This window comes from Sorex fumeus, unplaced genomic scaffold (genome assembly GCF_029834395.1).
Source record: "Sorex fumeus unplaced genomic scaffold, SorFum_2.1 ptg000098l, whole genome shotgun sequence".
In the NCBI taxonomy this organism is placed as follows: Eukaryota; Metazoa; Chordata; class Mammalia; order Eulipotyphla; family Soricidae; genus Sorex; species Sorex fumeus.
Genome location: NW_026606155.1, coordinates 24278567 through 24292936, shown reverse-complemented (window position 1 = coordinate 24292936; position 14370 = coordinate 24278567). Strand labels below are relative to the sequence as shown.

Genomic DNA, 14370 nt, shown 5'->3' with positions numbered 1-14370 from the left:
AGGAGTTAGTTTGATATAGTACAGAAAGCACTTGGAATCAAACCAGATTATTAAACCTCTCAGATCTTAAGTTTTCCTTTCTGTGCAGTGCAAAGTTGTTTGACATCTACTTAAAATCTACTAAAAACCCCATAAGTAGCTAACAGAGAGAGTATGGTGTGCATACATAAAATGTCTCTGTCTCTCTGTTGGCGGAGTAGCAGTAAATCGATATGCAAACTGAAACTAGAAAGAAAATCACATCAAGAAGTCAGAGAGAGAGAGAGAGTACAGTGGGTAGAATGTGACCCCTGGCATCTTACATGGTCCCCCAAGCCCACCGGTAGTGATTCCTGAGCGCAGAGCCAGTAGTAAGCCCTAAACATCACCAGGTGTGGCCTCAAACCACTCCTCCTCCCAAAAAAATAAAGCATACCATAACAAGAGATTGAAATTTCTTGAACAAGTTTATGCCAAACATTAAATAATTATTGTTATTGTCCAGTGTAGCCAACCTTTCTAAGATAAAAAATCCAAGTATCTTGCTCTTTGTTCTTAAAACTATTTAGGGAAAAGTTCAGGCTCTTTAGCATACTTTGTTGCATGGTATACTTGATGCCTGATGCTCCTGTCTCTCAGCCTCCACCAGAACTTCTGCCAGTGTCCCCCTTGCTCCCTCACTCAAACCATGTGGAGCTGCTTACAGTTCCCAGAACAATCCATGCGCTCTGCCCTTCCTCTTTGAACAAGCTTCTCTGTAAGCAGGAAGGGTTCTTCTCACATACCCCTCCTTCATCGGATGTGTTCCAGTTTTCTTCTGGTGTTTCCTTTTGCATTCAGGTGACTGGATGTTCCCCCCCCCCCCCCCCCCACACACACACACACAGGATTTTGAGCTTCTGGAGGGCAGAGCCTGTGACATTGCCACAGGACCCTCAGCAGTAGCACATGAGTAACACAGAGTAGCTCGGTGAATGTGAATGAATGAGTATTGTGAGAAGGAAAGAACTGCCTAGGGAAGCAATGAATGCATGTTTATTCTGTGCACTCACCTTATCTTACCTGCTTTTTTGCCCACATCTCCTTTTTGGAAAGCTTCCTAAGTAGGTGATCTGATCCAGATTCCTAGAGAAGGAGTTTCCGCCCCACCCAACTCCTACTGTTTTGATACTTTCTAAGTTCCCTTCCTTTTAATATTTTGGATTGAGATTGTTGTTTATTGCTATTTCCATGGTGCCTCAGAAGCTCAAGTATCCCATTCTCCCTTTTCCCCAGACTTCTGTTCAGATGTCTCTGAAATATTTTCATGTATCATTTTGAAATTGTCTTTGAGTACCAAGATTTGCTGCTTCATCTGAGTTCTTTTATCGAAATAGACACCACAAAGCCCATATCCACTAGGAACAGCCTGTTAATCTCTTTGGCCATGTGAGCCTGGTGGATGGTCTCTTTGTAAGCCTCACAAAGGAGGAAAGTTTTAAAATATTACTGCTTAGAAGGGGCTGGAGCGATAGCACAGCAGTAGGGCGTTTGCCTTGTGCATGGCCATCTGGCCGGCCAAGCCAGGTTCAGTCCCTCTGCCCCTCTCAGAGAGCCCGGCAAGCTACCGGGAATATCTCGCCCGCACGGCAAAGCCCGGCAAGCTCCCCATGTCGTATTCAATATGCCAAACAATAACAAGTATCACAATGGAGATGTTACTGCGCCCACTCAAGCAAATCAATGAACAACCGGAGGACAGTGCTACAGAAGGAGTGTGATCAGGTCATAGTGTACTCACTGTATTGCTTGGACAGAAGCTCAAGTTTCCATACTGGCTCTTTCTGACAAGCTATGTACAAGTCATTGTACTTCTCAAAATCTGCTTCCTGAAGAAGTGACAAATTTGTACCAGCTGTTCAAACAGAGGCTCAAGGATATGTCGAAAGACATTAAAACACAGGATTCCTCACCCTTTGCTGGTTTTAAAGATTCTGGAAAGAGAACACTTTTTTTTTTCTGTTGAAATGAGCACATTCTTCAGTAGAATGCAAACTAGTGACTTTTAAAATGAAACTGAAGGTTTTATTTGGTGTGTGTATGGGGGGAGGGTGGGTGTTTAAGGAATATTGAATTGTTCCACTGCTAACTTTACTAAATGTTTCAACTTCTAAGCTTCTTTCTGACTTTTGTCTACTACCCTCTTGATGACACTTCCTAATCTGACCATGCTGAGTAAATAAGGCATGGCTATAACTTTAAAGAATGCATTGCTTCTAAGGTGATATCATGTGGACTGCACATCCGCCTTTTAAAATAGCAAATTTTAAATTCTTTAAAATGTTCCTTTTAAAATAGCAAGAACCATTTTTAGTTAATACATATTAAACGTGTGTCTCAAAATTCTGAAAGATTTTTTTTATGGGAGGAAATTCTAAATGAAAATATTCATTCTACTTAGTTTAAATCAGACCTTACTATTAAAAGTTCAGAATTGTGGGATCTAAATTAATGAGGTTTTAACCTTGTAGAAAACCTTGGAAGTTAGATTTATCCATAACAAACCCCTTTACTTGAAAAGAGCATTCTAGGGTATCATCTTCCTCATCTTCTAGAAGGGTTCTATTTCTAATGATGCAAAGCTGTATCATTTGCCTCCCTACCATGATGAATCATTGATAATTATATGGTAAGGACTCAGTTCTTTACCTCATAGTTCATTCTCAGGGCTTCTAATTATTGGTAGGCTTCCAGTCTATGTTTGTCTAAAGTTCTATCAGTTAATAAATAGATCTCTAGAAAGCCAGTGAGTGTAAGTGGCAAGTGGAGGACTGGTGCACATTTTGACACCTCCTGCAATGCATTTGCTTAGATCTCCTTATTTAAATAAAAATCACAGTTTTCTTGAGAATGCATAATGATTTAAAGTCAACTTAACAAGAGAAGCAATTGCCAATTTAAATATATAAGATACTGTATATTTCTGGATCATTTTCCCCCAAGCACTGCCAGGAATAATTCCTGAGTACAGAGCCAAGAGTAAACCCCTGAGCATCGCCGGGTGTGACCCATAAAGCAAAAAAAATATATATATATATATGGGTATTTCAACTTCTTTCACTTGACATAAAAATGATAACACAATCAAAATTTTACAGCTGTCAGCATTCAAGCTAGACAGTTCACAATAGACAAGAAAAGCTGTCAAACATTGACATAATCTACATAGAAGTATCTGAATTCTCAAAGAAAATGGAATGTTCCTTGCCACCTCTTTTTGTTAAGGAAAGATTTAGGTAGTCTTATTTCTCTGTTAGAAGAGTTTGTTAGCTACTAGTTTTTAGACCATCTTCCAACAAAAATAAAACATGTCTCCTAAGATTTCTAATTTTTGTTTATTTATCCTATTTTCACAATAAATAACCAGTTTTTGGGAAACAAAGCCAAGAATCTTAAAGGAAACCCTTCTTAAGACATAATCTTACATGTCTCTTGAGTTTCATGTGAAAGAGGCACATTCTGATTAGACTTTCTGATTCTGGGAGTTGAAAAGAAGAAAATAATTCACATTATTTCCCTAATACATAGCATAATTGCATAACTGACTCACTGATAAATAGATAATTTGAAAAGAGTTATGGTTGACCTGTTGGAATGATTATTTTCCAGCCCTCAAGCTTTGCTATGTGATCTTGGCATATGATATAAAATACACACCCTCTTCATTTCCATTTAATTTCTACTGATGTTTTAGGGAAACATGTAGTGCAGGGAATCAAATTTGGGTTGGTCTTGTGCAAGGCAAATGCCCTTCCTGCTGTACTATTGCACCAGCCTATGTGTACATTTATATGTGACTTGAAAGCAGTCATTTTATTACTTAAATTTTCATTTTAATTTAAAGTTGTGCTCTTATCTCGTACAGCTCTTGTCTGGTAGAATAATGCCCAATACATAACCAACAAATTTTTTTTTAATTTTTTTAACTTAGTTTATTTGTCTTACCCCATGCATCTTTGAAAATCATACTGTTTCCTGTTCAATGACATCGACTATGAACTCCTTGGAGATCCCCAAATAAACTTATTTTTCTTATGCCATGCATCATTTTCATTTTAGATGACAGCATGTGGCATCACATCTAAAATGGAGACTATCAAACCTGTGTTTGTTCTGAAAGTTATGTGATCACAATAGCCCACCCACTGAAATAATCAGTAGGTCTTTAAAATATCTCTTTTGGGCTGTGGATCTATCTAGTCAGTGACAGAGCTTATCCCTTACCATGTGAGACCCTGAGTTTTATTACCAGCACCACAACAGCCAACAGTATACTCAAGAAAACATAAAAATAATGTGTCTGTTTTTCAAAACACTGCAATGAATTTTTTCATAGAATTACGGTTTATTCACTATCAGTGACAAAATTTTAGCTTTGGAGCTAAGTTTAGGACCTAGGAAAAATTTGATACTGTATAAAGCCTAAATGTGGTTGAATGAAAATATGTGCAGAGGTTAATTGGAAGAGTATTGTTTCTTATGGGACAATAAACTCTAGTATTCTTTTCCATAATGTTTTCATTTTATTCTCCTGCTGTGCAGCTGAGAAGTACTGACACACCTCTAATTTCTACTTTGTTTCTACTTAGTGTGGCTGTCACGAGGTCCAGAGATGTGCCTTCCTTTGGACCACCCATTCCCAAAGGAGTCACTTTCCCCAAGTCAAATGTGTTCAGGGACTTCCTTTTGGCCAAAGTCATTAACGCAGAAAATGCTGCTCATAAATCAGAAAAGTTCCGGGCCATGGCAACTCGGACCCGCCAAGAATACCTGAAAGATCTGGCAGAAAAGAATGTCACCAACACCCCTATTGACCCATCTGGAAAGTTCCCGTTCATCTCTCTAGCTTCCAAGAAGAAGGAAAAGTCTAAGCCATATCCTGGAGCTGAGCTCAGTAGCATGGGGGCAATTGTGTGGACGGTTCGGGCCAAAGACTACAACAAGGCTATGGAAATAGACTGTCTTTTGGGGATCTCCAATGAGTTCATAGTCCTCATCGAACAGGAAACAAAGAGTGTGGTTTTCAACTGCTCCTGCAGAGATGTGATTGGGTGGACTTCAACCGACACCAGTGTCAAAATCTTCTATGAACGAGGAGAATGTGTTTCAGTGGAAAGTTTCATTAGCAGTGAGGATATCAAAGAGATTGTCAAAAGGCTGCAGGTGAGTCTTTTATTCCCCCTTGCCCACAGATAATGCCCCTTTCACAAAGCTTTCAGCCCAATAGAACCAAGTTGTATTTCTGTCGGAAACCCATTTGCCTGTGACCTGCTCCCACTGCCTTGGTGACTGAGAATGTAGCCCCTCCAGTCTCCTTTAGCCACTGAAAAGAATTGTTTGAATGAGTAGCTGCTGCCTTGATTTTTTTTCCCCTTAGGGCAAAATGAGTAACAGAATAGTTTCTTTCAATGGCCAGCTCCCTGTAGATCCATTTGAGGTTTCCTTGTAATGTCAGAGAAGCCACTGAGTTCTTTGGATGTAAGTGTATTCTTTTTTTCATCTATGAATAGAGATTAGTGAAGAAGAGATGACCCGTCTGCTCTTCAGCTGGCTATGGGACATTTAGAAGTAACCCTGCTTATCAGGAGTGATCCCTGAGCAGAGATCCAGGAGTAAGCCCTGAGCACCCCTGGGGTGGCCCCCAAATTAAAAAAAAAACGTAAACTTTATTTTTTAGAAAAGAAATTACCCTGCTTACAATGTTTCTCCCATTTCGTGTCCACCACTTAATGCCCGTTGCATTAAAACCTGGTCTCTTGTTTCCTGGTCTAGTTTGTAACAAAGGGTTGTGAATCCGTGGAGATGACTCTGCGAAGGAATGGGCTAGGACAGCTCGGCTTCCATGTCAACTACGAGGGCATCGTGGCAGATGTGGAACCCTATGGCTATGCATGGCAAGCAGGGCTGAGGCAAGGCAGCCGACTGGTGGAGATCTGCAAGGTGGCCGTGGCTACCCTGAGTCACGAGCAGATGATTGACCTCCTGAGAACATCTGTCACGGTCAAGGTCGTCATCATCCCCCCTCATGATGACTGCACCCCACGGAGGTAGGTCTCAGTGGAGACCGTGACTGGCTTGCATATCACGTAGCCTGTCTCCTGCAGGAGTGGGGCGGGCACGGGAGGGGGGGCGGAGTGCGCTGGATTACATGCAATGCCCAAAGTTCCTTCCATGGAAAATCTGACTCGGGACCCAACTGCCTTTCAACACGTGGCCACAGCAGCTGGAAAGAATGATGAATAAGAACCATTTCCAGGATTTACATCTCTGGATTTACAAAGTTGTCATTGTAAAATAGAAGTCCGGTTATCCCCATCTTAAACATCTTACATTTGGTGGCTGAGAAATGCTGAAGGCTTTTTTAAAAGATCCTCCGCACTACAAAGTGTCAGACTTCTTTCTCTTCTGTTCCTGTCCCATGACACTTGTTCTTCTAACTCCCCCATTTGCGCCCTTTGCTCGCTCACCCACCACTGTCTCAGTCTGGAGGGCTGCCCGGTGACTCCCTAGACTCTCTCCCAGCTGCCTACGAGGAACTGGCTTCTGAGAACTGGTCCTGCTTGTCATGCTTTGGGACTTCGTTGCCCAGCATTTTCCCAGAGGCAAGCTCAGGCACCTCACGCTTCCCAGCCCCTGCCAAGCCAGCAGTGCTGTTGAAAATTTAATTTCTCTGTCTGTAGGGAGATTTTGCGATAGAACCAATTTAATCAACTATTTCTTTGCTCCTTTGGGCATGCATGTGTTATTTTCACTACTATTTTTTAACCTGTTAATTTTCTCTGAACCCATTATTTCTTAAGCGTTTCTTAAAAGCTTTGGCAACGAACTCATAGGCATTCTACAGCCACGGCATTATTCTTTGTCCTGTTTCCTCCCTCTACCCTTGTCCTCCCGTGTGACCAAGAAGATGTTTAAGCAGTTGGTACAGGTTGTTTTGTGACCTTTAAGAAGTGCTAGTCTTCATCTTCCACCACTGTTCCTGAGATTGTCACGGCCATCATCCCCTGCCCTGCATGGAACATGCAGGACTCACCAAAGTATGGGGCAAAGGGCTATCACCTCCAGCCCCACACTGCCAGAGCCACTCCAGTTTCTACCCAAAAGACTGCTTTGAGAAAGGGCTTCAAATAAGCAGTTGAAGCATTAACACCTTGCTGCAGTTCTCAACAAAATAAGATAATGCTCATCTGTCATTTCTTTCTTCTCCTCCGCACTTCACACTCCCACTGCTGTTTTCCTAGCAACTAATTACTCTGTTCTTTGACTAGTCAGTCTCCTCTTTGTCTGCCCTTCTTGCTGCTCCTGCGGGAGGCAAGTCAGGCCTCTGTCTGCTGCCCCCCAGATGCCGGCTACTCAGGCAGGGTTTCCAAGATCCCCACCAGGGACCACAGGCACCCAGTAGTGATCTGAAGAATTACAAGTGCCCAGGAGTTTTATGTGCCTGTGGCAATTTTGAAAAAGGCAGTTTGGGTTTTAATTTCTTTTTCCGTGGGGAACAAAACAAAAGCTTAACAACAAACTAGGGCTTTGGTAAATTTGGCTTTTGCCCATATACATGGGAAGTAAGCAGAGCCCGCTATAAATTGCTTTCAAATTCAACTATTTTTTATTTTTTATTTTTCACTCAATCACCATGAGGTACGGTTACAAAGCTGATCATGGTCGGGTTTCAATCGTAGTGTTCCAACATTCCAACACCCATCCCTCTACTGGTTTACATTTCCCACCCCAGTGTTCCCAGTTTCTCTCCCACCACCCTCCCTCAGCCCCTCCCTCTCTCTCTCTCTCTCTCTCTCTCTCTCTCTCTCCTCTTACTCTCGCTCACCCTCTCACTCACCCTCTCGCGCACGCTCTTGCTCTCTTCCCCCTTTGGGACATTATGGTTTGCAAAACAGGTACTGAGAAGTTATCATGTTTGTTTGTTAGGTTTTTTTTTTTTTTAATTTTTATTTTTTATTGAGTCAAACTCAAGCTTTGAAAGAGAAGGACAAGGAAAGTAAAGCAACATTACTGAGCCTCTGGGTTTTTTGATGTTCTCACCCTCCTAGCAGCTTCAGTTCCCCTGAGGAATGAGCTTGGAGAGAGGGTTCCCTTGATGCTTCATCAGTGGGAAGGACAGGGGAGGGCAGCAGGTATGAGACTTCCTCCTCTCTCTGAAGGTTCCCAGAAGTGAAAGGTCTCACAGAGGGAGGGCTCCTCCTCCGCCCTGGCCACGCCCCCCACCCTCTCTCCCACAGGCTCAGGCTAGACACCAGAATCTTCGGTCAACATTCTCTTTGTTAGATGAAAAATATCCACAGATTAAATTGTTGTTCTACTGGGGACCTCTAACCTACTGTTTTTTTTTTTTTATAAGATAGCAGTTCAAGAGGAAGAGCTAAAAGCAAACAAGTTATATTAAAGGATCAAATTTCCTTTATTCATTTAATTGTTTTGGCGGCAGCACCAGGTTGTGCTTAGAGATTTCCCTTTCCTCTGCTCAGGGGTTAGTCCTGGTAGTGCCTGGGAGACCACATGAGTTGCTGGAGATTGAATCCAGGTGGCCAGGTGCATGGCAAACCCCCTGCCTGCTGTGCTTTCTCTTAGGCCCTTCAAATTGCTTTTAAATAAGAATGAGTTACAAAGTTGTTTCTTTATATTTAAAAGTATTTTAAAGAGCAAAAAAAGAGTGGAAAGAGAGTGTTGGAATTAATTCCTGGCCTGGCACATGGCCTACACTGGCTAAACACCAGCACCACCAGGAATGTTCCCTGAGCAGAGAGCCTGGAGTAAGCCCTGAGCACTGTGAGGTATGGCCCTCCAGACCCACTCCCCCACCAAAAGAATAAATAATAATGAGCAGAAGCAGCTTTTTTGCCCTAGAAGAACTTTTTAGACCATCTGGTTCAAGCCCTCCTTTATTTTTCAGGTTAGTTGTACTAGTCCAAAGAAGCAAATTGTTTTTTCCAAGTCAGAGTCATACAGCTTTTCAGTAACCAAGCTCTCTTCTAATATATGACTCTCCTTATGAAAGATCCAGCCTTGTGATGTTCTGTTCATATGCTTTTCATCTGTTTTTCTATCTCTATTTCTTAGTGTTGGTGAAAAGCAAAACTTTTCCTCTGCCCTTCTTTACTAATTAACGAGAGAGAGAGAGAGAGAGAGAGAGAGAGAGAGAAAGAGAGAGAGAGAGAGTGTGTAGGATTTGCTCCAGAAAATCAGACCTGGGTTTTTTGATAAGGAAAGCTCTGTTCCTGGTGCTCACGGGATTCCCTGCATCCGATCATCTTGGAGATTAATTTATTTTTGAGGTGTTTTTTTTTTTAACACTCTGATATACGGTAGTGTTAATAATATAGTTTCAGGCATTCTGTGTTCCAACTCCACATCTGCTCCCAGAGTATCAAAGTCCCTCACCTCAGAGACTCTTTCTGCAGCTTGAGAGACCCAGAGTATCTGAGCATTCTTCCTGCAGCCACTGCTTGGCACATAACTTCAATGCATAATAGTCAAACAGATGTCACTTTGTCACCTTTTGGACCTGCCCTGAGCCCTGACTCTTAAGGGAAACAGAAAAAGTAATAGGGGACTAGAGAGATAGTACTGGGTTCAGACATTGCCTTTTACGCAGCCCACCCTGGTGCGAATCCCTGATACTGCATATGGTTCTCCAAACACCACCAGGACAGTCAGCCAGAAATAAGCACTGAGCAACAATGGGTGTGGCCCAACCAATTTCCCCACCCCCCAGGGGAAAAAAAAAGTGATGGGTAGTAAGAATTTAGGCAGGAATTTAGGTGGGAGGAAAACAACTGAAAAAGAAAACAAGGACACGGAATGGATTTCAGTTAACTTAGGTTTCAACGCGCCTCCCTCAGCCTATCCACTGCAGGAGATGCTGCAGCCGCTCCCGGGAAGACTTCAGGAGATTTGGAACTATTTTCAGTTTATGACTATAGTAAGACCAACCTCAGTAACATTCTGTGGGGTCAAACCTTGGCTTTTCACTTCCTGGCTCTGTCGCCTCAGACAGATCAGCCTCCGTTATTTGTAAACTGAGGCTAACTGTGAATCTACTTTGGCACCCAGTGCAGCTAGATTGGTGCCTGACCCATTGCGCACTGGCAATGTTAAGAGTTAGGGTTGTTCAGGACCTAACCTAATTTACCAAGATAATAATGAAAGAAATTGTAATTCTCTTATGAACATTTTTGCATGTCCTGTCAAAGGCCAGCTTGTACCACTGTTCTTCTGTGTACTGCCCACATCCAGATTCCTCCCACAGCTCTCATCTTTCACTGAGCCTCAGTTCCCTTTAGTCTGTGGAAGCTAGAGGGTGGTTCCTGTGGCCGTGCTAGGCCACCAGAAACAGTAGACTGAGATTTTGCTCTGTGGCTCCTTTGTATTGCATTCTTACCTGGGCCTCACAATGTTTAGAGGACCCAGGAGCAGACCCACTTCCTGGAGATGCTCAGCCCACTGGGTTGAAGGGTTCCATGCTGGGGCCTATGTTGCCTCTTAAGGCTGCAGTGCTGGGATGCGCCCCCCCACCCCACCCCCAGCAGTACTGGGGGCAGGAACACGAGTGTCTGCTGTGCCAGGGATCAAACTTGGGGCCTCACACATGCAAGGTATGTACTCTAACCCTTTGAACTATCTCTCTGGTCCCCTTTTTTCATACTTTAGGAATGAATCCTCTCTCCCTGCTTAGGCTTTATCAGATGACCATCTGTTAATATGCAAAGGGTTTCTAGCTAAATAAATTCAAAGTGATGAAAATGCATTACACACTATAGAGAAGACAAAATTTGAGGCCAGTTGGGTCTTTTAACTAGTCTTAGTATCAAATGTTATGCCACTGAATCACTTCTTGAGAACAGAACAGTACCCATTATCAATTCCAAGTCAGTATTTTTTTAATAAGGCCCAAAAGATGAAAACAACCTCTTTCTATTGCTACATTATTAGTATTTATTTTATCCTTGTTACTGAAGCAGCCTGTGAAAGTACATGTAGAATATCACAAAATTGAAACTGTGTTTAATTTTGTTGGCAAAGGAAAAAGTGAAAGAAAAGCCTAGTTTGGAGGGAAATTTAGGGAAGTTAGTGTCCAAAGTTGATAGTGGCAATGTATGTGTTCTTCACAGTTCTTTATCTGTTCTTCCTAGCACAAAAAGAATTTACTTATAATCTGCTGGACTTTCCAGTTAGAAGGGATTATTGCTAAGAAGCAACAGAACTAGTACTGATTTTGAGGTAAATTTTTTCCATGGATTATTGTTCTTATTAGTATTCCATTGGCAAGGTATAACATTCCTTTGTTATATTTAAAGAACCTGAGCACTAAATATAGTAGCACATGCCATATTTTCTGTCATGAAAAGCTTTATACTAGCAATACCTTTATTAATAGATTTTTTAAAAGGTGTTGCAATGGCATATTTGCATCAAAAATATCAGAATGAGGGAGCCAGAGAGTATAGCAAGTAGGGTGCTTGCCTTGCAAACAGCCAACCCAGGTTCTATCTCAAGCATCTAATGTGGTCTCAAGGACTCGCCAGGAATGATTCCTGAGTGCAGAGCCAGAAGTTGTACTGGAGACACACAGACAAGGGCCTGAAAAAGTGGCACATCCATCATACGTATTCTTCACTGGCATAAGACACATCCCCAGTAAGTGCTCAAGTACCACTGCTGGCTCGGGAAACCATATGGGGTGCTGAGGATTGAACCGTGGTTGACTGTGAACAAGGCAAGTGCCATACCTGCTGTACTATTGCTCTTCCCCCAGAAGGGTGCTCTTTGAACCTGCCCTGTGTGGTACAGGCGCCAGGAGCATAGCAGTTGCACAGCCCAAGTCATGTGACTAACCCACACGTGAAGTCTGCTGTCAGCGTAAAGCACACATTTAGAAGAGTGTAAATTGTTCATCAATATTTGTTTGATATTACTTTGTTGATTACCTGTCCATGTGATTCCATTTTTGACATATTGGATTGAATGTTGTATTAACTCAACTGGTTCACATATGTACTGTGACTTACATGTACTGTGACTAGTAATTAGCTGCTTCGAATTGCATATATGACCCATATGCATTTGTCTTGTACTTCTCTTAGGCAGCATAGGTTGTCAAGCTCCTGGTGCTGTCTCTTCCTGTCTCTTGAAGAACTGTTTTTCACTCTCTCTTAAATGTCTCTTTCCTCATCTTCCCACCTGAGTTTCAGTCCTTAGAATTCCTTTAAGAAAACCAGTCATTTTTTCACTTAGAGGCGGTCTGGTACCACAGTTATCTGGTGATGAAACTCAAATGAACAGTCTGAGTAGGGATAGGTTTCCCTCACCCCCAGTAATTTATCACTCACGTTAATCACTGAATGGCCCTTCCTCTGCTCTTAGGTAGAGGGAAAGAAAAGTGGGTTTCACGCTTCCTCGGATAGGAATCAGGATGGAGAGGATAGTACGAAAAGAGGCAACAGGAGACATCCGTGCCCACCATTACCTTTCCTCAGATTGGCCCCCCAAGAACTGTAGTACTGTGGCAGATTTCTGGCCTGGGGGTTAAATCAGTGTGTACATGACAAATTGATAATAGGTTAAAAGTAAAAGACTGATTTCAGGGCTTTGTATGTTATGCTTTGTTCCCTAGCAACTTCATGTTGCCAAATCTGTATAATTTGACCTTCTCTCCTCCCCCCACCCCCTGACCTCCCCTTTCTGATCTGAATCAGGCTCTCAATTTGTATCTCAAAAATAATCTCCCCACCTTTTTTTCTTTCTTCACTCTAAGAATCCCAACAAATTCAAAACTGTACACTCATTTGGGTCCCCAACCACATTACTCAGTGATGGCATGTTTCCCCTGATATTCCCTCTGAGGGGTCTGCTCAGGGTCTGCTCCCCCATCGTGCCATCCTGGTGGACTGCCATCCTCAGGGCTCAGGACAGCCCTGCCCACCGCTACCCACCACCTGTCCCCCCACCCCCCCTTGCCATAGTGGTGGTTCGCATTGCTTTTTTGAAGACTCAACAGTTGAACCTGAGCAAAGGAAAATACATCTGTGATACTTCCTGGGGTTCTTGGGTTTTGAAAGAAAAATAATTACAGGGCCCAGTGTTTGAAGGAGGGTATGAAACAATGGAGGAAGTGTTTGATCAGCCTTCACCGTTAATGTGAATCATTGTGGTTTCACCACAAACAAGCCAACGCATTAATCATTTTTCTTCTCTGTGCCCTCCCTCCATAGGAGCTGCTCTGAAACCTACCGCATGCCTGTGATGGAGTACAAGATGAATGAAGGCGTTTCCTACGAATTCAAGTTTCCCTTTCGAAATAACAACAAATGGCAGAGGAATGCTGGCAAGGGGCCTCACTCGTCTCAAGTCCCCTCGCAGGTGCAGAGCCCCATGACCTCGAGGCTGAATGCCGGGAAAGGAGATGGGAAGATGCCAGTTCCAGAAAGGGCCAACATTCCTCGCAGCATCTCCAGCGATGGACGCCCACTGGAGCGGCGGTGAGTGTGCCCACCAAGGTCTGCCCCGTTTCTCTGCCCTAAACCTCCTCAGTCCTGGACCTTCAACAGAGCACTAGCTGAGGTCTTCCCAGATTTTACTAGAAGTCAAGAATTGAAATTGAGATGCATGGTAGCATTTCAAAGCCTTGGGGGGTTAAATGCGGATGGTTTCCAGCAAAAGCCATCCGCTCCATGTTAAGGGCATTTGTGCTTTGCTTTCGCTTCTTGTGCGATACCAACAGAAATCTTCACTACACACTTCCTAGCCATATGGATTAGAACTTGGCAGACTCTTCGAGATGACATTGACCATATTATCATCTTTGACAGTCTTTGACTTTTTTGGAATAAGTAATGTGATAGGAGCAACAGAACGTAGGTTTTGGGTTGCATCCTGAGGTTTGTGTCACTTTGCTAATAAGGAATTGGGAGATGGGAAAACAACTAGGGTAAAACAGACATTTTCTCTTGCATTGAAAGTAAAGTAACATGGTGCCTATTTAAAGAACTCAGCCCTGCATAAAATAAGCAAGAAGGAGAGGGACTGAGGAATCCCAGAGAGTGAAAATTTAAAAAAAAAAAAACAGTTGTTAAATTGAAAGTTATAGTGGTCTCCTTCATAAATGATAACTGGTTAACTCTTTTATAATAAGAATGCCTTAAGAATTCTGTCTGCAGTCCACTGCAAAGTGCAGCCTTTTGAACTAGGATCTAGACCAAAAATTAAATCAGAATTAGTTCTTTTCTTTTTCTAGTCCTCTTCTCTCCTCTTCGCTTCACTTTGCTTTATCTAGCCTCCTTTCCCTTCCCTCCCTTCATCCCCTCTCTTCTGGGTGAGAGGCACTGAGGAAGCCCAGAG

General features: G+C 42.7%; 1 protein-coding gene across 5 annotated transcripts in view; it reads left to right on the top strand.

Annotated features, from left to right (window-relative positions):
- The window catches only part of SIPA1L1 (signal induced proliferation associated 1 like 1), a 358911-nt gene that overhangs the window by 279627 nt on the left and 64914 nt on the right, over nt 1–14370 (top strand). For all 5 annotated transcript variants that reach the window (XM_056134390.1, XM_056134391.1, XM_056134395.1 and 2 more), the window contains 3 exons: nt 4608–5181; nt 5791–6065; nt 13245–13511. In XM_056134390.1, coding sequence (XP_055990365.1) covers nt 4608–5181; nt 5791–6065; nt 13245–13511 — 1116 coding nt within the window. The remainder of the gene's footprint in view (nt 1–4607; nt 5182–5790; nt 6066–13244; nt 13512–14370) is intronic.